The sequence below is a fragment of the Hippocampus comes genome, unplaced genomic scaffold (genome assembly GCF_001891065.2).
Source record: "Hippocampus comes isolate QL1 unplaced genomic scaffold, H_comes_QL1_v1.1 scaffold7, whole genome shotgun sequence".
Classification (NCBI taxonomy): Eukaryota; Metazoa; Chordata; class Actinopteri; order Syngnathiformes; family Syngnathidae; genus Hippocampus; species Hippocampus comes.
Window position 1 is genome coordinate 2,325,502 of NW_017842060.1, and position 24,685 is coordinate 2,350,186.

At 48.4% G+C, this 24,685-nt stretch overlaps 1 protein-coding gene across 1 annotated transcript; it reads left to right on the plus strand.

Moving 5' to 3' along the window:
• Window positions 1-557: 557 nt before the first annotated feature.
• On the plus strand, window positions 558-24,665 carry dchs2 (dachsous cadherin-related 2). Its single transcript, XM_019862563.1, has 23 exons — window positions 558-2,098; window positions 2,224-3,042; window positions 3,328-3,522; window positions 4,469-4,700; window positions 4,882-5,118; window positions 6,661-7,090; window positions 7,391-7,977; window positions 8,340-8,527; window positions 8,796-8,895; window positions 8,991-9,160; window positions 9,669-10,485; window positions 10,611-10,850; window positions 11,999-12,133; window positions 12,983-13,192; window positions 13,357-14,217; window positions 15,153-15,269; window positions 16,195-16,406; window positions 16,534-16,685; window positions 16,878-17,008; window positions 17,078-17,364; window positions 17,490-17,631; window positions 19,291-21,877; window positions 22,819-24,665. The coding sequence occupies exons 1-22, from the start codon at window positions 1,196-1,198 to the stop codon at window positions 21,735-21,737; spliced, it is 9,612 nt and encodes a 3,203-aa protein (XP_019718122.1). The 5' UTR covers window positions 558-1,195; the 3' UTR covers window positions 21,738-21,877; window positions 22,819-24,665.
• The last annotated feature ends 20 nt before the right edge of the window (window positions 24,666-24,685 follow it).

A 24,685-nucleotide genomic window follows, 5' to 3' on the forward strand; every position in this document is an offset into this window, starting at 1 on the left:
CCTGAAAAAGTTGAAGAATGCTCATCAAACACCTGTTTGGTACATCCCACAGGTGAACAGGCTAACTGGGAACAGGCGGGTGACACGATTGGCGATGAAGTGAGCTTCCCTGAATTGCTCTGTCGTTCACAAGCAAAGGTAGGGCGAGAGGTTCAACTCTTTGTAAGAAAATAGTAAATTGAAGGACTTTGTTGTGTTGCTTGGAATTTAGGGATTTCATCATCTACGGTCCATAACAGCATCAAAACGTCCACAGAATCTGGAGAAATAACTGGATGGAAGTGGCAAGCCCCATATATATATATATAGGGTTTATGACTTTAAAAAAAAAAAAAAAAAAAAAAGGAAATCCTCGAGTATATTCCTCGAGTCATATGAATTCCAGTGTGTGTCCCTTTGTATCTTATTCCCGGACGCCCTGAGCGCACCGTGACGTCTGGTGGCGGCGTAATCTGGCGGCCTGATTAGCAGTGCGGCAAGGGCAGCAGGCAGCACAGATGGGGACACGCACGCAGTCAGTCGGGGTCGCGGGTGCATCCATTGAGGAGCTTGCACCGGAGAGGTGCACAGACATTTCAACTGGAGATCTGCAGTGTAACTTATTTTTTTAAATTCATTAATTTTTTTAATCCAGGGGTGTCCAAACTGAAGTTTTTCAGGGATCGGCGACATTTCCTACAATTAGCAAATGACCGTGTTATTTGCCTGCATTGTAAGATTTAGAGAGAAAATGATTGATCCCCTCCCACTTGCTTTTTTTCCACCAATCAATCATACAACATTCGGTAGGTAAGACATGCCTCAGAATCGCTATCATTTGCTCCACCTTCTCCTTGTGTCAAGGTAATCATTGATCGCTCTTGTTTCGGTTGTAGAATGTAGTGCGATTTTGCTGCTACTCGCTACGTTTCTTGTCTTTATGATATATCCTTTACCTTCTCTCATTTGAAAAATACTAAACCGATCTCAATCATTGAAGTATGGTCGTGGTATGCCGGTTCCCTCTCGAGGTATGGGAAGAGTCACTGCCCAAGTACAGTTCAGTTGTATTTAACTTTGATGACTATGGATCAGTTTTTGCCTGCTAAATGAAGTTGAAGAAGTTACACTTGCATCCATGGACTGTTTTGTGTGCGGCCCTTAGAAAAAACTAATTCGGACACCCCTGATCTGATCGAAAAATAATAAGTGAGAGATGTATCAGCAAAGTGCGTACACGCTGCTGATTGTGGTGCTCTTGCGCAGCCCTCCTTGGGCAGGCGCCTCCAACCTGACTCTGTCCGTCCCGGAGGGGCTCCCCGCTCACACTGTGGTCGGCGACCTGGCTACCAGTCTGAGCGGGCCGACCGTCGGCTTCTTCATCTCAGAGAGCCGCGACTCGCACGTCTTCCGCGATCTGGAGATTGACCCGGAGACGGGCATCATCTCCACAACAACGGTTCTAGACCGAGAGACCCGTGACCACTACGAATTTGTGGTTGCCACCCTTGATGGAGAGGTGGTCAAAGTGCGTATAAACGTGGAGGACGTCAACGACCATTCGCCAGTGTTCCCCTCGGAGGAAGTGGACCTGAGGGTGTCTGAGTTCAGCCCACCTGGTAGCCGCTTCCACCTCGAAGGAGCTCAGGACCAGGATGGAGGGGAATTTGGCACCCAGGGATACCGGATCCGAGAGGCCCAAATGGGGGAGATCTTCAGGCTGGAGCAGCGCAGTGCTGACGGAAACCACCTGAGCCTGGATCTGGTTCTGGACAGCAGAGTGGACAGAGAAGCACAAGATTTTTACACTCTGACTGTGGAGGCCTTTGACGGCGGCATCCCCGCCCGGACCGGAAGGCTGCGGGTAAACATCCGGGTACTGGATGAGAATGACAACCCGCCTGTGTTCAACCGGAGCAAGTATGACGCAGCCGTGCCGGAAAATGCTCCGGTCAGCTCGTCTGTGTGCCAAGTTAGCGCCGTGGACCTGGACCAGGGCGACAACGCCAGGGTCAGCTACCAGATCAACCGGCGACAGAGCGACCCTGACGATTTCTTCTCCGTTCACGAGACCAGCGGCGTGCTTTTTCTCAACAAGCCACTGGATTTTGAAGCACAGGTACCGCATGCGTATTACCTCGCCTTGATCGACTCCTTGTGCTTCGGTATCACACACATTATAGAAGTTCTACACTTGTTCCGGTTTGTCATGCTAACGACACTCTTTGTTCATGTTTTATGCAGATTTTGCACGAGGTGATCATCACAGCCAGAGACAACGGAGCCCAGCCAGAGTCCAGCAGCACCTTGGTGGTTGTGAAAGTACAGAATGTCAATGACAACAGTCCCGTTATCAGCGTGCTGTTCCTCAGCGAGACCGGGGACACGCTGGTCTCCGAGGCCGCCAGGATCGGAGACTACGTGGCCCGGATTTCTGTGTCGGACCCGGATGACCAAAGCGAGACGGTGTCGGTCCAGCTTGAGGGCGGTGACGGGAAGTTTGCCCTCAAACAGACGGACGACTTCCTGTATGCATTGTGCATCAGCGCCCCGCTCGACAGGGAACAAAAGGATCTTTACCAGTTGCGGATTCAAGCCTCGGATTTTGGGACCCCCCGTTTGAGCAGCGAGACCGTTCTTCTCATGAAGGTGGCAGACGCCAATGATTGCGACCCAGTCTTTGAGAGGGACATGTTTGTGGTCCAGATCTCAGAGGACGTCCCAAAGGGGACATCCGTTATCCAGATGGAGGCCCGGGACTCAGACCAGGGAGTCAACGGTGACGTGACCTACTCTATACTCAAGCCCGACTGGGACTGCCCGGTCGGTGTGGATGCGCACTCCGGCCTGGTCTTCACAACCGGAGACCTGGACTGGGAGAGGCAGCCGGACGTGTGCCTGTTCCTGGTGATGGCTGAGGACCAAGGGGAACCGGCCAGGTCAACCAGCGCCACCGTCAGCATGGTGTTGGAAGACGTCAACGACAACGAGCCGGCGTTCCAGCGAAGACTCTACAATGCTAGCTTGATGGAACACAGCGCTCCCGGCACCTGTTTTTTGCAAGTACGTACTCAATGTTTACAGAAACACACATTTTAGGTTCAACAAAGACTAACTTGTCTTTGATGTGAATGAATACACAGAATTTAGGCTCAACAAAGACTAAATTGACTGAAATGTTTCTGCAAATGCATACATTCAGTTCAGCGACGACTACATTGGCTTTTTTGTATATGAACAATTCTAATATGATTTTTGTTGAAGACTCCATTTTCTTTGATGTTGACGAAAAAACAGCACTACACCTAATAACTAGTAACATTTCCAATCATTTTTTTTTTTCAATAGGTTGTGGCCGATGATGCGGACAGTCCAGAGTTTAGCGTTCTGGTCTATTCTCTGCCTGATGACCTTGAGGAGTTGGGTCAGAACCAAAACCTGTTCCACATTAATTCACAGACCGGAGAGCTGTGCGTCTCCGGGGACATCGATAGAGACGGCGGACAGAGTGTCCACAACATTCTGGTCAGAGCGGAGGATCCGGTCTGTACACTAATATATACATTCACAAAGACTGGAAACTTGTCTTTGATTTTTTTAATTATCTTTGATATTAGAAAAAAACTTTACATTGGCATCATTGATGACTCTTTGATTTTTACAATGTATGTACTACATGTCAAAAACATTGTTTTTGAGGTTCACAAAACTGCATACGTAAGGTAAATTTACAATTTTTCGAACAACAAAGACTGTTCTGAAAAAGGCGAAACTGTCTTTGATGTTGGCTGAAGTGAGTAAGATAAGATAAGATAAGATAAGAAAACCTTTATTAGTCTCGCAATGGAGAAATTCCCAATACACAGCAGCAAAGTTATGAAAGGAAGAAGTAGAACAACAAAATATAGGAGCTGCTGGAAAGGCAGCCACTCTCGCGGCGCCATTTTGAAGTCAAAATAACAAAAATAACACAACACAACACATAGGACACAAGACAGTCGTGCAATCTTCACCACTTTTCTGCATACACTTTGTTGTCCGAAGCAGTTATAGATGAAAGAGGAGAGGATCAAAGTGTCCTTATGCTTGGGACATAAAAAAACGTTGTTTTCTTTTGATGACATTGATGTGTACGTCTTTTTTGAGGCCGTTCAAAAACTCGTCTTTATGAAAAGGCATACTTAGGCTTCGTTGAAGATGAAATTTGTGTTTGATGTTTGCATTTGTGTCTTGCCTGTGTCAAAGAGTCTTGAATGTATTTGATGATGAGAATGTTCTGTTGAAGACCAAAATGCCTTTGCTTCTAAAAGTACTTCGCTGGGATGATCAAAGACCCTCCTTTGTCTTTGATCTTGAAAACAATTCGGGCACAAAGATCCAGTTGAAGACCAAATCGTCTTTGATGTTTTTAAAAATGTGTAGCTGAATGCATAATTTAGTTACTTCAACGATGAAATATTTTTGTTTTCTGGTTCTTGGCTTGATATAGGGAGGCCTCAGCGCACACACCTTCGTGCACGTTGACATCCAGGACCTCAACGATAATGCGCCGGTGTTCAACCCCGAGCGCTATGCCACCAGCGTCAGCAGTCACACGCCGCCCGGCACCGAGATACTGGGAGTGGCGGCCACCGACGCGGACGACGGTCGCTTTGGCCGCATCACCTACCACATCCTGCCGGGCGACACGTCTGCTCTGTTTGCCCTCGATAAACAAACAGGTAATCAGAACTCCAGGATAAATCCGACGTCCTAGTGTGCGTAAATCCTCCTGACGGCTGGAAGTGGGGCAGGCTTGTCCAGATTTGCCTTGATTTTTTTTTTTTTTTTTACTTAGCAGATTAGCATAGCTGGAGCAGGGGTCCGGGTTCAAATCAATCCTCTGTCACGTTTTCTCTCCAGGAACGCTGTACCTCACGTCCTCGTTGACTCGCCTGGGCGCCGCCAGCATCAGGTTATCCATCGCGGCGCAGGACGGCGGGGGCGTGTCATCGGTCCGACCGGCCGAGGTGATCGTCGAGGTCTTGACGAGTGTCCACGCTCCGGCCGTGTTCCAGACATCTTGCTACACCTTCACCGTGCCAGAGGACGCCCAACCAGGCTCCAGTGTGGGCACCGTGCGGGCCGCAAACCCGCTGGGTAGGTTTGCTCGCCCGCCTGAATTCATCCGTCTCGGAAGCATCAAAGACGACGTGGTCTTCACGCCCGCTCATTTTGTAAACGTTCAAGACAACGGAGAGGTTTTGATGTAACTAACATAAACATTTTGAAGACGACTGCGTCTTTAACGATCCCTCACGAACGCATTCTTGAAAACATCAAAAATGAACTCTCGACGTATGTCTTTGACGTTCCTGAAGTGCCTGTTTTCGTTAATCATCAAAGGCAATGCAGGCGCTGAAATTGAAATTCTGAGGCGGTTTTGTAAATATTACGTAATGTGTTTTTAAAAATATTTAAGGCAATGAAGAGTTTGACATAGCTAAAAGTTCACATTTCCATAATCATCAAAACATCAAAGTCTATCATAAGTCTTTGATGTATAATTTTGGTCGACATCAAAGACAGAGTGGCCTTGACAAAACAGCACGTTGACTAAATATGATTGGCACCAGGACATGACGGCATTTTAATGATCATCGAAGGCAATGTGGACACTGGAATCTCGACATCAAAGATAACGAGTCTTTGATGCATTATTTCAAGCAACATACAAGAAAGCACGACCTTAAATGAATCCTTTGAACGACCTTAAATGAATCCTTTGAACGTGCTTTGATATGACATTAAAAGCGACGACATCTTTGACTTACCTTCCGTACGCGTTTTCGTAATCATCAAAGGCAACACAGCCCTTGGGGGTGCAGGGGGGTTGTAATGTGCTAATGTGAAAAGGGCAAAGAGGAAGACTGCCCTTTAATCCCTAATCCCCTTTAAGTAGAGCAACAGATGACAAACGATAGGCGACTGCAGAGCGCCGCCAAAGTTTGGTGCGCTTGTGTGGGTGGGATTAAAAACACTGGAAGTGTGCGAAGCAAGGCTGATGCCGTAATGACGGCAGAGGAGACACATGAGGCCACTTCATTAATTAATGGATTAAAGCCTTCAGGCTTAAAATCAGAAACAACACGGTTAGTCCGAGGCGTCATTAAGATCGTCTGTAATCTTATAAATGCGGGATGTGACAAACACTGACTTCAAGGGATTAATGACGCTGTAATTACACATGAACACATTAAAACATAAGAAAAAGATAATGACATTTAAACCACGCCCCCTCCCCCAGAAAAAAACAAAATTCTCACTGTTCAAAAAGTTAAAATAGTTGTGAATGTCATTTTTATCTTAATTGATGTTAATTGATAACTTGATATTTTTTTTTCCTCATTGCGGAAAACGAGCAAAAATGTACAGTGGCCCGAAAGGGTCCAAAATGCTCCAAACTGGAGGACCCAGTGCACACTCCTCCGTGACACGGGTTAGGAGTAATAAGTCATCTTGTGAGTCATTTTTATCTTAATTGATGTTGATTGATAACTTGATATTTTTTTTCCTCATTGCGGAAAACGAGCAAACATTTACAGTGGCCCGAAAGGGTCCAAAATGCTCCAAATTGGAGGACCCAGTGCACACTCCCCCGTGACACGGGTTAGGAGTAATAAGTCATCTTGTGCTTCGCAGACGCCGCCGAATCCGTCTCCTACCGCATCGCCTCCGGCGACCCGCACGGGCTGTTCGCCGTGGATGCCAAGTCAGGCCTGATCAGGACAGCGAAGCCTCTGGACCACGAGACTCGACCGTACGCCCTGCTCTTCCTCCAAGCCTATGACCAAACCTCCCCGGTGTACGGCGAGGCGCGGGTTAATGTCACCGTGACCAACATAAACGACGCCACGCCCGTATTCCCCAAAGTCGAGGATGCCGTCTTTGTGTCAGAAAACACCGCACCGGGCGCCACGGTGTACATCGCCCACGCCCACGACGACGACAGCGGCATCCGTGGCCAGGTGACCTATCACTTGAGAGGTCGGCACGCCGGGGTCTTCGCGGTGGACCCAAACCTCGGAACGGTGACACTCAACCAAACACTGAGGGCGGACCCTCGAGGCGGGTATGACTTGAACCAAAGAACCGTTCGGGTTCCAAAAAGTTATTCTCTGAAATGCCACAAGATGGCACCAAAGCCCAGGCTGATAGGAAAGTAGTAAATAGGGCTCAAGGAAATCCTGTGTGTTGAAATGTGTCCCTCTGCTCCTCTTACCATGAAAACAGACATCCTCAAATGTATTTCAATATATCCCGCGTATCATGTGTACTCACATTTTAAGTATGGTTCCACTTTTTGGTTACACCCCGCTGAGCCCCCCCCCGGAGCACTAATTGCTATATTTTTCCTCAAATTTATCCCCAGCCCAATTGTGTTGGAAATCACGGCCGAAGACGGCGGGGATCCCTCGCGCAGCGCCACCCTGAGGCTGACGGTGAACGTGGACCCGGCCTCTCCCGGTGACAACCTGGCCTTTGAGATGCTGGTGTACCAGGTGGAGATTGGCGAGGGCTACCAAAGGGACTCCAGAGTGATCCAGTTGAGAGCCCACTGGATCCACGGGACTTGCTCCGACACCGCGACTCCGGTTTACTCCCTGGAGGAGGAAGTGGGCTCCCCTCCGTTTCCCTTTCGGATCCATCCCGGAAGCGGTTGGTTGTACCTCTCCGATGATCTGGACTACGAGCGGGAATCAGCCTATCGCTTCAGAGCGGTCGCCACATTGGGCGAGGCCAACGCCACAGCAGCGGTGGCGGTTCTGGTGCTGGACGTCAATGACAACGCGCCGGTTTTCAGCAGGGCCACGTACTACGTGGTCCTGCCGGAGGGGCCGTGGCCTCGGGGGCCGGTTGGACAGGTCAGCGCCACTGACCGGGACTCTGGGAAAAACGCTCGGCTGTCGTACATCCTGATCTCGGATGGGAAGTTCTTCCGCATCAATGCTGAAACGGGTAAGGCTACGACCTGGCAATTACTAATCTACCCACCAACACAACCAACTACCGATTTTTTGTACTGACGAACTAGCTAAGTCGCAACCGAGCTACACTAATCTAGTCACCTATGACGCTTCCTTAGTATGCCGTACTAACAACCTACTTAATAAATACATACAAACTAGTACCTACCAACTTCCTACTAACTAGGGATTCAATGAATTCAGTTTTTTTTTCTATAGTTGACTCTGAGGTGATGATTATCAAGTCAGTTTCTGACTAGTACTCCGCACCCACCACCCAATTACCCATCCAACAGCAAATTGTCGTTTTGCGTGCTTCTATGACGCGCATCCTCAACTTCCTGCCGTGCGCAGGCGAGATTGTCAACTGGATGGAGTTGGATCGGGAACAGCGCAACCAGCACACGCTGGAGGTCATGGTTGTCGACCAGGGCAGCCCACGACGCAACGCCACCGCCAGCGTCCACATGCTGGTCACGGACATCAACGACAACGCGCCGCAGTTCAGGCACCTGCCGGCTAGCAAGGAGCGCAATGTCCAGGTGAGCGTTACGCGTGTGTGTGTGTGTGTGTGTGTGTGTGTGTGTGTGTGTGTGAGAGAGAGAGAGAGAGAGAGAGACTGGACAAACACGTCTGTTTGTCTAGGCTCCCCTGATTTCTGGGTTTGGTCATGTGACATTCGCAAGCTGAGCCATCTGGGCACCGTGATGTCAGTACAAAACAAAATGCCCTCATAGAACGAAGATTTTATTTATTTTTTTTTAACTTGACTTACTCTCTGAAAGTGTGTGTATTCATTACTTTTGTCAGATATCATCCAGAATCCCACCAGGATCCTTGGTGACAAACGCATTTGCCAAAGACTTGGATGCAGGTGAAAATGGAACGGTCACTTTGTCATTGCTAACTGGTAAGTCCTTTCTATCAAATCTGAGTGAGTCATTTCCTTTAAAAGTAGACTGATCCAATTTCTTTAACCCCACACCCTCTGCGTGCGTCTATCAGTCGGTGCGGAAGGTCAACGTTTGAGACATTTTGAGATTGACGGTAAGAGCGGAGACATCAGGACCACGTCGCTGTTCAAGCAAAGCGCCGAAGTTGCTTACATCCTCCAAGTGACTGCCCGGGACGGCGGATCACCACCACTAGAGGACACTGCACTCATTCACGTGCAGGTACACTTGTGGCTCGATGAGACTTTCCTCTCAATTTCCCCCACCGCATTGCACAAATTTGCCACCGGGGGGCAGCAATCGACACGCTTACCCTTTGTAGCAGGAGATGAGCTGACTTTGGTGCAGGCAGCAGGGTTTCAGTTCACGGGGGGGGTCGAGAGTGAATGGTGGTCTGTCGCTGAATGCTCTCTGCCACTGGCTGGCGACCAGTCCAGGGCGTAGTCCACCTTTCAGCCTCCTTTCCAGGCTCCGGTTTCATGTGAATTTCAACAGGATAAGTTGGATAGAAAAAAGATGGAGAGTAGAGCATGCAATCTGGTTAGCACCGACAGCCCGCTACCGTTGCTTCAACGTCACCTTGGGTGGTGCAGCTGATAATGAGCGTGCCCAACATGGTGCCCCCCCCCTTTGTTGATTAATTATTCTGTTTGATTCTGCTACCAATTACCTCTCTGTTAGCTACCAACCAACCACACATTAAATCTTAACAGGAGTGAATCCTTTCCAGGTGTATGGGTCAGATGACCAGTCCAGACAAGCCTCCCCAACAGTAGTCAGACGTCTGTGGGTCCGAGAAGACGACCCGCCGGGCACCGTGATTGGTTCTGTTAGCATCGCGTCTCCCGGAAAGGAAGTGGTCTACTCCATCACCGATGGTGACGGTGACTCACGCTTTGGCGTCAATTCCCAATCGGGCGACATCTACATCTACCAGCCTCTGGACTACGAGACGGCTGCCCAGTACTCGCTCACTGCGCTCGCCGAGGACGACGCGGGCGAGCACACAACAATGCGGGTATTTGTGACAGTAGAGGACGTGAACGATCACCCGCCGTGGTTCACCGACAAAATGATAAGGATCGCCTTGATGGAAGACGCCCCCATCGGGTCCCTGGCGTTTGCCTTTTGCGCCAGAGACGAGGACGGGACATACCCGAACAGCGCCCTGCGGTACTCCCTCGCCTCGCCCCTGGGCTTCCCTTTCCAGATCGATCCACGGAGTGGTCGATTGATGGTGGCGGCGCCACTAGACCGGGAGACCAGCCCGGCATACGCTTTCACCATCACCGCCAGCGACCTGGCGGAGAGGCGGGTCGAGCGTAGGCACGCGTCGGTGACGGCGAGAGTCTTTCTGATGGACGTCAACGATAATCAGCCCACGTTTAAGTCAGCGGATGTGGTCCAGGTGGCAGAAAATGTGGCGGAAGGGAGCCTGCTCCACCATTTTGTGGCGTCGGATGCGGACGAAAGGGAAAACGGGATGGTTTCTTACATCATGCTGACAGGAAACCAGAGAGGGTTGTTCGCTCTGGAGGAGAAAACAGGTACCGACTGACCGACGTCTGCTCTGTGAATAAAATTGAATTGAACCCGAGTTGGAGCGAGGTGAGGTCAGTTGATCTTGAAAGAGCTCAACTTCAAATCTGACTTAAGTGTTTTCACCGTGCAGGCCTCTTGCGGCTCTCGGCGCCGTTGGACTTTGAGACGGCGCGTCTCCACCGGCTGAGGGTGGCCGCGGTTGACGCCGGCCTGCCTCCGCTCTCGTCCAGCCAGATGCTGACAGTCGAGGTGATCGACGTCAACGACTCTCCGCCAGTCTTCAGTCGCGACGTCTACGTCGCCACCGTGGCGGAAAACAGGGAGCCCGGGCAGACTGTGGTCCAAGTGTCCGCCACTGATGAGGATTCGGGTATTTTGAAGGCCCAATTTCTGTCATACGATCGTTCCTTGCCGGTGATCCAAGATGACCCGTGCCTTCCACGATTCAAATTTAAAAAAAAAAAAAATGACTCGAAATAATCCACCACCACCTTGCACAGTTGAAATGGGTCATTGTGCCGTATCGTTGACCCTGTACAAATAACCCGCAGAGGAAAAAAATAGTCCACGCTCCAGTTAGTCATGCGCTCACAATGTCATCCACGTCATCCAATTACGGCAATGCAATCGTTTTCTTGCCAGCAGTTCATGAAAAGCGTCAGCTTGCACAAAGGAAATAAACAGAAAGCCGAGAAATCATCTCACCCGTCTAACCTCTAATCACAGGCGTTTATTTTAACACGGGGGGCCTTCTCAATAGCATTTATTTGGCTTGCTGCTGCCGACAGTGCAGCTCTGTTCAAAACTCTCTTGCTGCTTCGACGGCAGCTTCGGGTATTTGCTTTTTTTTGTTTTTTTTAACCCCTCAGGGGGGTTGGGATTTGCCGGGGGTTCTTGCAAACATTCTAGGGGGTAAGTAGAGTCCAAAAACAGCAAGCGGGGAACTTGTGGGGGTGGGGTCGGGGGGTTGTCAAAGGTCTCCTCTGGTGATGATGTTGATAATCGGAGCCATCTGTGACAATAAAGTCTGTGCTCGTTGTCCACGATTACGCACCTAAAATGTTGGGATGACATGGATGCCTTTGTCAAAGCAAATGTGACACTATTTTGATATAAAACGGAAGTAACTAAAAATTCTTGGGAAAGATGCAAATTATCAAGTATTTTTGTCCCCTCGTCCCCCCTCTAAATTTTTTTATTTTTTATTTTTTTTCTGTTCCAAAAATGAGACTTTAAAAAAAAGTAAATCAATTACGAAATGTTTTTATTTAAAAAAATATTTCAACAAAAAAGTCAAAAAAATAACAATTATTGATTGAGGGGGGAAAAAAAACAGACTTTTTGCCCCCCCGCGCCACCTCACAAAAAAAAAAAAGATTTGCTTTTATCATAGGAAGGTGACTTAATAAATAAAAAAAAAAATCCAGATCGACTTTTTTAATTTAAAAAAAAAAAAAAGGAAGAAGACATTTTATTTTCTATGACGGATAATTGACCTTTGGTGAATGCATTCCCCAGAGGAGAACGCAGTGGTGTGGTACAGTCTATTAGCGGGTCCGGGCTACGAGCTCTTCAGCATCAACCCGTACACCGGCCTGATCACCACATTGGCCTTCCTGGACCGAGAGCAGCAGTCACGCTTCACCCTGAGAGGTGGGACCACCCCCAGCCCCCACCTCCAATAACATTCACTTCACCCATGCTGCAGCAAACTGTTTTCAGATGTGCCCATCAGTCAACATGGTGAACCATTAGACGTGATCATGAAATGTAATAACAGGAAAAGCCGAATGATGTAAAGCGGTGCCAGAATCACGGCGGGCTCTTTACTCGAGTGAAATACTGAAAAAATGTGGAGGACAAGTGGAGGCAAAGATGAAATATGACAACAAGCAAAAGAGGTTCAGCTGCTAAAAAAAAGTCAAAACCGGCAGCTGTTGTCCTCGGGGCTGAACAATAATTCAAATGATCAATGCAGTGTAGTAGAATGCAAAGGATACAATTTGGAGGGAAAAAAAAACAAAAACACAACCAATGTTGAGGAAAATAAAAATCTCAATGAGATTATTTTGCAAAATTGTTCAGCTCTAGTTTTCAGCCACATTAGAAGTGATCATGAAATATAATAACAGGGAAGACAGATTTGTGTCATGACGGGCCAGAAGTAAGTTTCAGCGCGTATCGGAGAAAAACACTCAAATACGTGGAGGAAAAAGTGGAGACAAAGACGGAATGTGTCGAAAAGTGACGGCGGTTCAGTTGCTTCGAAAAAAGTATCGGAAGCTAACAATTGGGAGTGTCTCCCAATACTTTAGCTGACATGAAATCCGATAATGAAAAGCACAACCAGAAAAGGCCGAGTGACATCAAAGTGCACCAGAATGATGCTGTATGTTTTCTAAAGAAAAAAAATTGAATATGTGGACAAAAAGTGAAGGCAAAGAGAAAACGTGTCCGAAAGTAAAGGGGATTCATTTTGCTGATGTGGATTCCTGTCCTCAGTTCAGGCCCGTGACAGCGGCCCGAGGCCCCTTTCAGGCATCGCCACGGTGCTGTGTTCGGTGCTAGACGACAACGATAACCCGCCGGTCTTCTCGCAGTCGTCCTTCCAGATCAGCCTTCCGGAAAACCTGCCGCCCGGCGTCGTACACGCCGCCCGAGCTTTCGACCCGGATATCGGGGAGAACGGCACCGTTCGCTACTCCATCCTCGGTGAGGGTGTCGCGCTGCGTCGAAAGCAATTTTTCAGCTCATTTGTAGACATCACACGGGGCAAATTTTGTCACTGTTTTTTTCAATTTTATAAAAAGTCATATTTTTTGAAAATAAAAGTCACTTTTTTTCGGTAAGAAAGTCACCAATGTGATTGCCTTCAGGCGAGGACCACGGTGTCTTTGCCATCGACAGCCACTCAGGGGCCATCAAGACCCTTCAGACTCTGGACCGCGAGGAGCATCAGAACTACACGCTGACCATCCAAGCCCGTGACTGTGGCCCCGCCCCACTCAGCTCCACCACACAGTTACAACTCCTCATCTTGGACCAGAACGACAATGCCCCAGCCTTCACCCTGGACAGTTACCGTACCTCCATCAGCGAGGGTCTTCCTGCCGGGGCGGCGGTTCTGAGCGTCACAGCCCAGGACCCTGACCACGGGTCCAATGGTGTTGTGATGTACTCGCTGAGGGACGACGGCGGCCAGGGCGCGTTCTCCATCAACGCCTCCACCGGTGCCATCAGGACTACCGAGACCCTGGACCGGGAGACCAGGGCCCAGTTCTCCCTCAAAGTTCTGGCAACAGATGGCGGCAACGAAGGCCCGTTGAGCTCAGTCGTGTCTGTAACTATCCTGGTGGACGACGTTAATGACAACGCTCCCGTCTGCGAAAGTCATCCCGTCAATGCAATAGTCTCCGTGGACACTTTTCCGAACCGAGTGATCGCCACGGTGACGGCGACGGATGCCGACCTGGGCCCCAACGGGACCGTTGTTTTTTTCCCACCCGATGACCATGAGAACCTATTCGACATCAATGGAGAGACAGGGGAAATCTCGATGAGGCGGCGGGTGAGGGCGGGGTTCTCCGGCAGGAAGTTGCGGGTGGCGGTATCGGATCGTGGAAATCCCGCGCTGACGTCAAGCTGCCTGGTGTTTGTCCACCTCAAAGGAGAAGTCGAAGACTTGCAATTCACCCACAAGGTCTACAACGCCACCATCGCGGAAAACAGCAAGGCCGGTAAGTGGTACTGTTATTACTGTAGTAACATTTTTTAGTCCAGATGAAGGAACGGAGAAAAATCTTTTTATTTCATTTTGTAGGCATTTCTATCATGGAAAAAAAAACCACTACCAAAAAGAGTAAAAAAAAACCATCTAAAAATCCACTGTAAGCCATTCTCACTCGATAATGCCTTCCAGAATATTTGAAAGAATTCAGTCCGTGAATCCTGCTCCACTTAGCAACAGGAATGTCTATCATGAATAGACCCACAAAAAAAGTCTCAAGAAACAATGCCTCATAAGACACCGGAAGTGTGTCCGTTTTGGTGCGGTATTGCCCTCCAGAATGAAGAAAAAAAAGCTTCAGCCCCCAAACGTAGTTTCATGTAACTACATGAAATTTGGTAGACATGTCTACCATAAATAAACCCACAAAAAAGTCTCAAGAGACACCAGCACACCCTCGTGAGGATTAGAAAATATCTGGATGAATGTATATAATGAGTAGCATTTGACAATAAAGTTGTACTTGACTTGACTTGAATCGACCCACAAAAAATCTCAAGAAACCATGCCCCATAATACACAGGAGGTTTGTCTGTTTTGGTGCAGTATTGCCCTCCAGAATTAAGAAAAAAGCTTCAGCCCTCAAACCTAGTTTCATGTAACTACATGAAATTTGGCAGACTACCATACATAAACCCACAAAAAAGTTTCAAGGGGCTCCAGCACACCCGGGATCCTCGTGAGTAGAAGCGGATTAGAAAATGGCTGGATGGATGGATGTCATGAGTAGACCCACAAAAAAAAAAAAGTTTAAATAAGCCGTATCAGAGATCACACAGGAAATCTGCCATTTTGTTTTCAGCAAACATCTTTTGTCTACACCGACTAACTTTCCGGGTGCGAGGGCCCCTTTTCCGCATGATTACCACGTAAATTGTTTTTCAGGCATGTGGATCACTACGGTTGATGCCGGTGAACAATCCAACGGCCAATTGGAAAGGATTTCATACACCCTATTCCCCGAGAACGGCGATGGCGTGTTTTCCATCAATTCCCACACAGGTAACGACAAACAGCAGTCTAGTCGCCCTCTTCAAACTACCGCCGATATGCTAATTTCACATTCTCTTCTAATCAGCCATTTTATTTTCCATGACGCCATCCACAAAAACATCTTTCCCAGAAAAACTCGGTGCCATCTTTCTTTGCCAAGCGCAAATTATCTGCTTCATCTATGAATTGCTTCCAGGCCCCACAATTGGGGATCGTGTTCCAGCTTCCCAAAAAACATCTCCTTGATACGAGAGAATAATGAGATACTCATGTTGTTTTTGTTGATTGTACTACTTCCCAGAGGTGGGCGACTTGCGTCACATGACTTGACCTTCGTGCGACCTCCACTAAATTGTCCACTTTGAGACTTACTTGGCTGAAACTTCCAAAAGACTTCACATAATACGGAGTGGTACCCGTAACACTTATATTTTCAAGATTATGTACCATCAGTTTTGTTTTTCTGAAATGGTTTGCAAACCTAAATCAGAAAAATAGGATGGCAGCAGGCATGGTTTCCTATTCAAAACCCACAAAAACAGGTAAGATACATTAACTTTACAGTTTAGCTCACTGAAAGCTGGTCAACCACAATTTGGGAGCACTGTCTATCACGAGTTGACCCACAAAAAAGCCAGAAGAATGGTTGAAAACTGAAGACTGCCATTTTCATTTTCAAGCGGCCATTTTGGCTTAGTAGTGCCTTCCAGATCTCAAAAGAATTCAGTCCTCCACAAAGCCACTTTCATTTCGCACTGTCCAACTCCGTAGAGCTCTTTATCATGAGTAGACCCACAAAAATGTCATAAGAAGCCATGCTTGAAAATGGAAGTCTGCCATTGGGATTTTTTTTTTAAATTTTGGGTGACATACTCCCAGCTTTACTTCTTCCCTGAAACCATATGTTTGCTAAATTGGGTTGCCAATGTGTCAGGTGAGATTCGGGTACGGAAGGACAACACGTTGGACTTTGAGACAAATCCCCGAATGGAGCTGGTGGTCCTGGCAGAAAAGGGGCGGCGGACGGCCCACTGCAAGGTGGATGTCACCCTACGGGACGTCAACGACAACGCCCCCATCTTTGAGCATGACGTCTACTGGACTGCCGTGCGGGAGGGCCAAGTGCGCAACACCTACGTCATGCAGGTAGGGCATCCTGTCCCACATGGTATCGGATCAATCTCTCCATTTTTTTTTGACCCCTTCAACATTGCGACAGCATTTTGCATACAAGGTAACAAGTGTGCAGCTAATCTTTTCACATTCCCTGCAGGTTTTTGCCTACGACGCCGACAGCGGGGCAAACGGCCAAATCGAGTTTTCCATCATGTCCGGGAACCATAACGACGTTTTCATCCTGGATTCGGTCCGTGGGATCCTCACCACCAACGCGATGCTGGATCGCGAGATCACGTCGTCGTACAAGTACGCAAACACAACTCTGAAAAGGAAACCTTAGTCCAATTCTTTGTCGAAGACTAGGATGTGAATCACGTATGAGGACTTTAAATGGTCCTCAGGTGTGAATGTGAACTGGGATCAGTCCGGTGATTTGACCAATTCTTTGGCCCAAAGTCATCTGGGGTTGACGGATGGATGGATGCTCTCCTATTTCAGGCTTGTTGTGCAGGCATCAGACAAAGGAAACCCTCCTCTCAGCAGTACCGCCATCGTCTGGGTCCAAGTGGTGGACGTCAACGACAACAGTCCCGCCATCCCCCCAATGGAAGCCGTTCTCCTATCCGAGAGTAAGACCACCTCCCGCTGATTGGACCTTAAAAACTGAAGATTCACATGCCATCGCCCGTATTCCGTAGATCTACCGGCGGGGTACGTGGTGACGCAGGTGACGGCAAACGACGTGGACCTCGCCCCTGTCATCACCTTCAGCTTTGCGGGGGATGCCGCTGTGGAAGGTGCCTTCGCTGTGGACCGGTACACCGGCGTGGTCACGTTGACCCGAGCTTTGGATTTTGAGGAAGAGGTCGAGCTCGCGCTGACCATCTGGGCATCGGACTCTCTCCACCGAACCTCCGGGGAGTTGAAAGTCCAGGTGCTGGACGTCAATGACAACAGGCCCGTCTTCCACCAGGCCTCATACCAGGTTTGTGTCACTGATCAGATTCACAAAAGAAGACATTACAGCCCAAAAACTTTGCAATGATTTGGGCTACGGTGTCTATAAGTGAGTCTTGCGTCTACTTTTTCCTTTTTTTTTTTTTGTTCAAGGTGGAGTTGTCCGAACTGGCTCTGGAGGACACGTTTGTCTTGAACGTGTCGGCCACCGACAGGGACTCGGGACCGAATGGCAAGATCACCTACAGGCTGCTTTCGTCTCTTTTACGAGGCTTTTACATCCAAGCACACACTGGTAAGAAGATTAATGTGCCTCACTCAAGGAAATCTCTGCCCTTTTGCCAGAACCGCAGATGCCAGTTGTGAAAAAGAAAGTTACGGCTATGGAACCCTTTGCCCGTTGCGACAATGAGCCATTATTTCAGCGACCACAACTGACTGATAACTCTTTGTTCTAAGTCCGCGTCCAAGTTTCTTCTTTGTGTTTTGGGAAGGTCGTCAAAACACACGCAGACTTGCAAAAACATCTGACAGCGCTGCAGTTGCATATGCCACACCAGTTGGGGTAAATAATCACCATCTAACTTTTGGTGTTCACACTTATTTTTTTCATTAATTTCCAAGTACCTTTGTCGCTGTAGTTTCCCTCGAAGCAACTTTTTCCCCCCTCAAAAGGTAATTCATGGGCTCGAGGAAACATGAACATTAAATATGAGAATAATTGCCCGGCTTTCCTGTTGAGGAGTGCAAAAAGTGAAACTAATGCCGCCATCCGATACGCGACTTCCCTCGCTAAAATGGCCTCCTGATGTTTGTGAAACAGTAAATAGCTGAGTGAAAATTAATCAAGCCAATGTGTGGAAAATTCAGGGCACCGAAGACGGATAACAAATCGGTCAGTGGGGGTAATATGTTACTGCCACTCGAGTGTGTCGTAATGGTGTCCACATGGTTTTGGTTAAAATAAAGACGGCGCACGGGTAACGCTAACATGAGAAAGGATGTGTTAACAGTTCATGTGTTATGGCACCGTAATAGTGGCCCTACCATGTCATATAAATAGAGACATTTTAGTCGCAAGTGATCATTTTTTCACGTTGCGGCACTGGAAGGGACCTAACTGCCCGGTACAATTTGTCAGGCAGGGTTCTAAGTATGACAAGCGGATAATCCATGGTGGACATTGTCGGATTTGTTGTCGTTTTATTGCGGTTACAGTTTTTAATGTTCTTAATTTAGTTTTAACTTTTTGTTTTTGTCAGTTTTTTTACTTTATGTACATACAGCACGTTGTATTTAGCTACAGTGGTTTTCAAAGTGTGCCGAAAATAAAGGTGCATCGTCGTAGCTTTTGCGCCGACGGGGTTAATATTAGCTTAGCATGTTGCTCTGACTAAACGCTGCCTCGTTCGGCCCTTTTTCCACAACCGCACTCGCTAAGCGAGTGACAAAGGGCCCCGCAGCTGCACGAAAGGACGACTGCGCCCGGTTGCCAGCCTGCCCATATTTGGAAATGATGACGTGGCAGCCTACCAGGAAGTAAAGATGGAGATTTTTTTTTTGCCGCTGGTTTAGCGCCTTGCTAGCCCCGGCTTTGCTCATTTTCAGGAGGAGGCAAGGAGGCGCATCCTTGACTAATGACGCGATGGGACCTTAGGAGAGTTTCGCCACTTTCTGGGCTTTATTTCCACAAAGAACACTTTGTGGCCTATTTCAGGCTGAGCAGGGAGCGGTGTCTTCTTCAACTCGTCACTATATGTCATCTCTCATGGGTCCCCAAGCTCGGGACACTGAGTCCCCATTTAACAAGGCCTCCTCCATTGTCTTCATGGTGTCATGTGGAAAGAAGTCCACCAAAATAGCACTAAAATCGCCTTTCAACAAAAACACTTCAATATGCTTGCCAAGCCTATTGCCTTCCAACCTCGTGCTAACCCTTTATTTTGTCTTTCAGGATTACTTTTCACCAATAAGGCCGTCAAGGCCACTGCCAACGGCAACCCCGTTCGTCTTCTCATCGAGGCGCGAGACGGAGGAGATCCCGCCCTCTCTACCGTTACCTCCGTCGATTTGCTGATCCTGGACACCAACGACCACACGCCGCTCTTTCCCCAGGATGTCTACAGCGTCACAGTCTCGGAGAACGCGCCCATTGCCACTACGCTGCTAACCATCTTTGCGTCCGACCAAGACTGGAGCCCCCAAAACACGCATCTGGACTATGCTCTCGTCAGAGGGAACGAAGAGAGGCGTTTCTGCTTGGAAGTCAAAACGACACAAGCGGAGAATCGTATGAGCAATGTCGGCCAGCTGGTAGTGTGTGGCCCGTTGGACCGTGAGAACGTTCAGAACTATGCGCTCAACGTGAGAGTTTCTGATCGAGGGACGCCACGTCTCAACAGCTCCGCCGTTGTCATGGTGACCATCGTGGATTGCAACGACAATGCGCCGGTTTTTGCGAGTACAGAATATCATGTTGAAGTCAGCGAAAACAGCCACACGGGCACCAGCCTGGTGCAGGTCAATGCAACCGATCCTGACATGGGAGTCAACAGTGTGTTGCGCTATGAGATCATCTCGGGGAACACCAGAGGATGCTTCAAGCTGGACCCCGAGTCTGGACTTTTGACGGTCAATACCTCGCTAGACTACGAGGAAGTCTGCCAATACAACCTCACCATCCGGGTGTCTGATGGCGATGACTCAACGGAAGATCGGAAAGTGGCGTTCACCGTGGTTTTTATCACGGTTTTGGACGAGAATGACAACAGTCCCTACTTCCTGTTCCCCACAATGAACTGCTCTGTGCCAGAGAACCTCCCGGCGTTCACCCACGTCTGCGCCATTCGGGGTCTCGACAGAGACGTGGGCGCCTTTGGACAACTTACCTACTCCATCCTGTCCTCCTGTTTCGTCGTAGATTTTGGTGGGGTGGAGAGGAAGGAGTCCGCCATGGCCGTGGACCCCCAAACTGGTGATGTTCACACCCAGCAGACGTTGGACTACGAGCATGAGAGCGAGTATTGCTTGGTGGTGGAAGCCCGGGACAAAGGCAACAGGGCGTCTACGGTCCGAGTGCACATTTCTGTCAAGGGAGCGGACGAGTTTAGTCCCCTGTTCACCCAGATGCAGTACCACTTCTTCCTGCCCCGAAACGCGAAGCCAGGGGATGCCGTTGGCTTTGTGATGGCGCTGGACCAGGATGGAGGTGCAGATGGGGTGGTGGAGTACTCCCTTTTGGACCCACCCCCGTTCTTCTCCATCAACAAAACCTTAGGAGCCATCTATGCGTCGGGACCCGTGTTCCGCAGACGGGGCGGTGAGGACTTGCTGGAACTGACCGTGTCTGCCAGAAGTCCCCGACCAGGGTCGAGGGCAACTTCCTGCCAGGTTTTTGTCAATGTCTCTAGCTCAGCCGAGGGAGTTGTTGGTCTGCCGCTTGACGGCCACATGCTCAGTCTGAGCATCTCACTTGCCGTATTCCTGCTGATCCTGGTTTTCTTTGTCGGCCTGGTGCTCAGATCCAAATTCAAAGAGGCTGGCCTAAAAAATCTGGCCACCGACCTGAACCAACCAGACCGCGCCTTCTCTCTGCAGGACATGAAACCTGGCATCTTAATGAAAAATGGTGACATGTCCAGCTGCCAAACGCCATCCGACTGGAGCGGCCGCGGTTCGGCGGAAGGAGAGACGGCCGAGGACCAGGAGATCAAGTGGATCAATGAGTATCCCTGCTGCAAGAGGAACGAGAAACGGACCTTGGAAAACCCAGACGGGGATGCCGCGTCTTGCCACTCTGTGAATGTTGGGCCAGGACACTTTTTATCGTCCGGTAAATGTTTGGTCTCAGGCACGACCGGCATGGAAGGTCTGCAGCACTTCAAAGAAGAAGGGGGAGGCGAGGGACTACTTGTACGGATTAGAGAAAGGAATTTAGAGGGGAAAGATGCAGATTCTCTGGAGTGTCTGAATGGGAGCTCCAGATGGGACTACTTGCTGGATTGGGAGCCTTGCTTCCAGACCCTGGCGTCGGTCTTTACGGACATTGGGATGCTCCCGGACCAGCAGCTCCAAGGGGGCCGCGAGGAACCGGCCCACCCGCCTCCGCTCATAACATCCGTGGCCCAGCCGGGGGTTCGGACGGTGCCACCTCGCAAACCACTACGGGCACCCAGTCTGCGGCGGCGGCCCTCCTACCCCAGGTACGCCTACTCCCCCTTGGCCAGGAACACGGGGCTCACGCCGACGGCCATGACACCAACATTCTCCCCTTCGCTTTCGTCACTCACCATCAGGACCCCCAACGCCTCACCCAACGTATGCGACCCTGGGGTGGGCGGTATTAGACTGGACTCCGGACCCCTCACCGCAAGCCTGCTGGAGGCAGAAATCCAAGTATGACCAAGTGTTTAACTTTCGTGCATTTGGAGCTTGTCAAATATTTTGTAACCAAGGAAGAAGCCATTTCCAGCTAAATATTATGATACCACCCTTCAGTTTGTCTGTAGAGAGAAGACCAGGTCACAGATCATTTTGTTCATGTTCCGAAGAACCGATCATGTTCTAAACTGTTCTTAATAAATATTGAGAAGATTGGATTAGTTGTACTTTTTTTGGAAAACTTGGACCTCTTTTTGTGGAATACTCAATGCAGCCCATGCACACCCAGAGGCTTATCACCAGCGGTCCCGACATGTTGAGTTTGAGGCACCTGTTATCGAACGACCAAAAATGCAGTTAAACGCTTTTGAGCTTCAGTGCCACAGGGTGAGTCTGATTACATCACACTTGCATCTTCTCTTGATTTAATCAGTGGCGGCCTTCAAGCCTTCTTCTCTGCTGACTCAAAAAGACTCTCAGAGGCATAAACCTCCATTTACAAATTCCGCGAAATGTTGGTCCTTTATTTCCAGTCGTCTTTTCACTTTGTTTCATATAATAAAACTCTCATGGCTGAGCAGTTTCCAGTCGTTTGGGTCTTAATTTGTAGATACATGTTGCCACGGGAATGTAAATCTGCTCAAGGCCTTTACCGTTGACATAGTTGCTTCTTGTTTTAAACAATCAGATTTTAGATTGACCGCGTTGCGCCTTCACAGAGGTTCAGAGTGACATCAGAATTTTCCTATCCTCTGATTGGCTCAGCTAAATAGTCTTATGTACCTCTCCGATTGGTTGACCGTACCCTGTGTACTTAAGTTTGATTTACACGGAAGGACAATGCCGGACAAGCATTTTTCAAGAAAAACTGGACTGGACACAGTTGCTAGCTACATTTTTTTCAACGCTGAAATTTATTTTTTGGGCCACTTTCAGAGAGAAGCACGTATGACCCCTCAAGCTAGCTTACACAAAGAGACAGTTGCAAAGAAAGGAGGTCTCTGTCAGTATCTCTGGTGAGTCCGCTGAATTTTATAGAAAGTTTTTATGTTGATAAATAGCGATTGTGAACTGGAGTGTCGAGGTTAAGAGTTGTTTGGAGTTTCTCGCTTTTGGAATGATGGTATTTATCCTCCAACCCACAAAATGCCTCTTCTTTCATGCCACTCACAGTTATGTAGCATTTTAGAGTTAGCGTCAAGTCCCCACTGAAGTCCTCCAAAACTCACCTCCTACCATTGGAATCAATTGACTAAATGAGTTGAGTCTCGATTAGCTTTGACGTACCCCTGTCCAAAAGTCACGTTCCTCTGCAATTCGTCCATGATTCTAGAACATTACAAAATGGTGGCCCTTTCATCTAACGTGCCTCGCCCTATTTTTCTGCACGGGCTAAGCAAACATTGAGGCGTCTAGCTGCTGAAACCTCGACCAGACGTCTCGGCAGAGACAATAAACACTGCGGCCCTGACCCTCCGTGTAATCACCTGGAGGTGCGCCGTTATTTATTGAATCGCGTCCGTGTGCGCCTTCGCTCTTTTTCTTCGACGGTATTTGTGATTCCAGGGCGATGGAGGAGATCTCTCACCATGTCTCTCCCCCCCCTCCCATCCCCACAACGGACCCTCCCCTTCCACCACCGGTGAGCGTTTACGCAATCCCGCTGACGGACACGCAAACAAACAAAAGAGCGCGGAAAGCACGCCTGACCTCCTCGGTGGCGGTAATTGATCACAGACGTCCTTCCTTACCTCGCCTTTCATGAAACGCATGTGGGACATCGGCCCCAATGCTTTCCGCATGCTCCCGATGGCTTGTTATCGCTCACTGTCAGTATAAAAATAACATCAAGTGCTTTTAGAGCAGCTCATGTTCCAACCTCAGACCCGCTATTGTGATCCTGTACCCCCCCCACCCAAAAAAAAATCAAAAAACAAAAACACATGATGTGAGTCAAGGGCTTGAGAGTTTTTTGATGTTGTGACCAAAAACCCGTACGTTAGGTTGGTTGATGATTCAACATCGTAGTCGGAACATTTGAAGACTTTGAATGGACACGTTAGGCTTCGCTGAAAACGCCAGAGCATCTGAAGTGTTTACGTTGGGCTGAATCATCTTTCACGAAAACACGTACGCGAGCCTCATTGATTACTCAATGAAACTTTGACGTTTACGAAAAAGATGCTAGGTTTTGAAGCCTCTAAATCGTCTTCTGTACGTACGAACACACGGATGCTTTAGTTGTCGAAGTGCATGTTCGGTGTTTGCGTCGCATGCATTCGATTTGAGACACCGGCATTATTTACAAAAACACATTCCTTCAAATTTGAGACTAAGTCTTCGATGTTCACGACAAGAATGTTAGGTTCGCCGAAGTTTCAAAATCATCAACGCTGCTTTCAGAAACGCAAACGTTAGGTTCGAAGACTAAATCGTCTGAGTTTCTCCAAAGAAAATTGCCTTGAACATTGACGAAAATTTGGTTTCCCGACGACTCCAAATGTGTCGACGATGTTGAGTCCAAAAACGCATTTGTTCGATTTGAAAATTCAAAACCAACCTCAACTCAAACAAAAAATGTGTCGGCTCAGCAAAAGACTTTTTGAAGCTGAAGTTTTTGGTGGTGTTTAGCAAAACAAGCTTGTTTGGTTATTGATGGAGGAGAAAAAAATTGTTGACAAATCGGTCAAAAACCTCAAAACTGACATTTTTTTGAAAGCTAATATCCTAAATAAAATGACTAGTAAATAAGTATATTACATAACATCCATGTGAAATGTTGTAAATGTGAGCATGAATGTGCCAGTTTTTGGACAATGGGGAATAGGTTGATTTTGTCACGTCTGACTTTTTTTTCCACGTTTTCAGCCCAGCCAAGCTTACTGTAGTAATATTTTCCTAGAAACTTTAGCTGTCTGAATAAAACCTGAAAGTATCTTTTAGCTCCACTGGGCTGATGTGTTGTAGGC

Coding starts and splice junctions, on each gene's coding strand:
- dchs2 (XM_019862563.1), top strand. CDS start 1,196: ATGTATCAGCAAAGTGCGTACACGCTGCTGATTGTGGTGCTCTTGCGC. Junction 7,091..7,390: donor AGGGCGGACCCTCGAGGCGG/GTATGACTTGAA, acceptor ATTTATCCCCAG/CCCAATTGTGTTGGAAATCA. Junction 7,978..8,339: donor CCGCATCAATGCTGAAACGG/GTAAGGCTACGA, acceptor TGCCGTGCGCAG/GCGAGATTGTCAACTGGATG.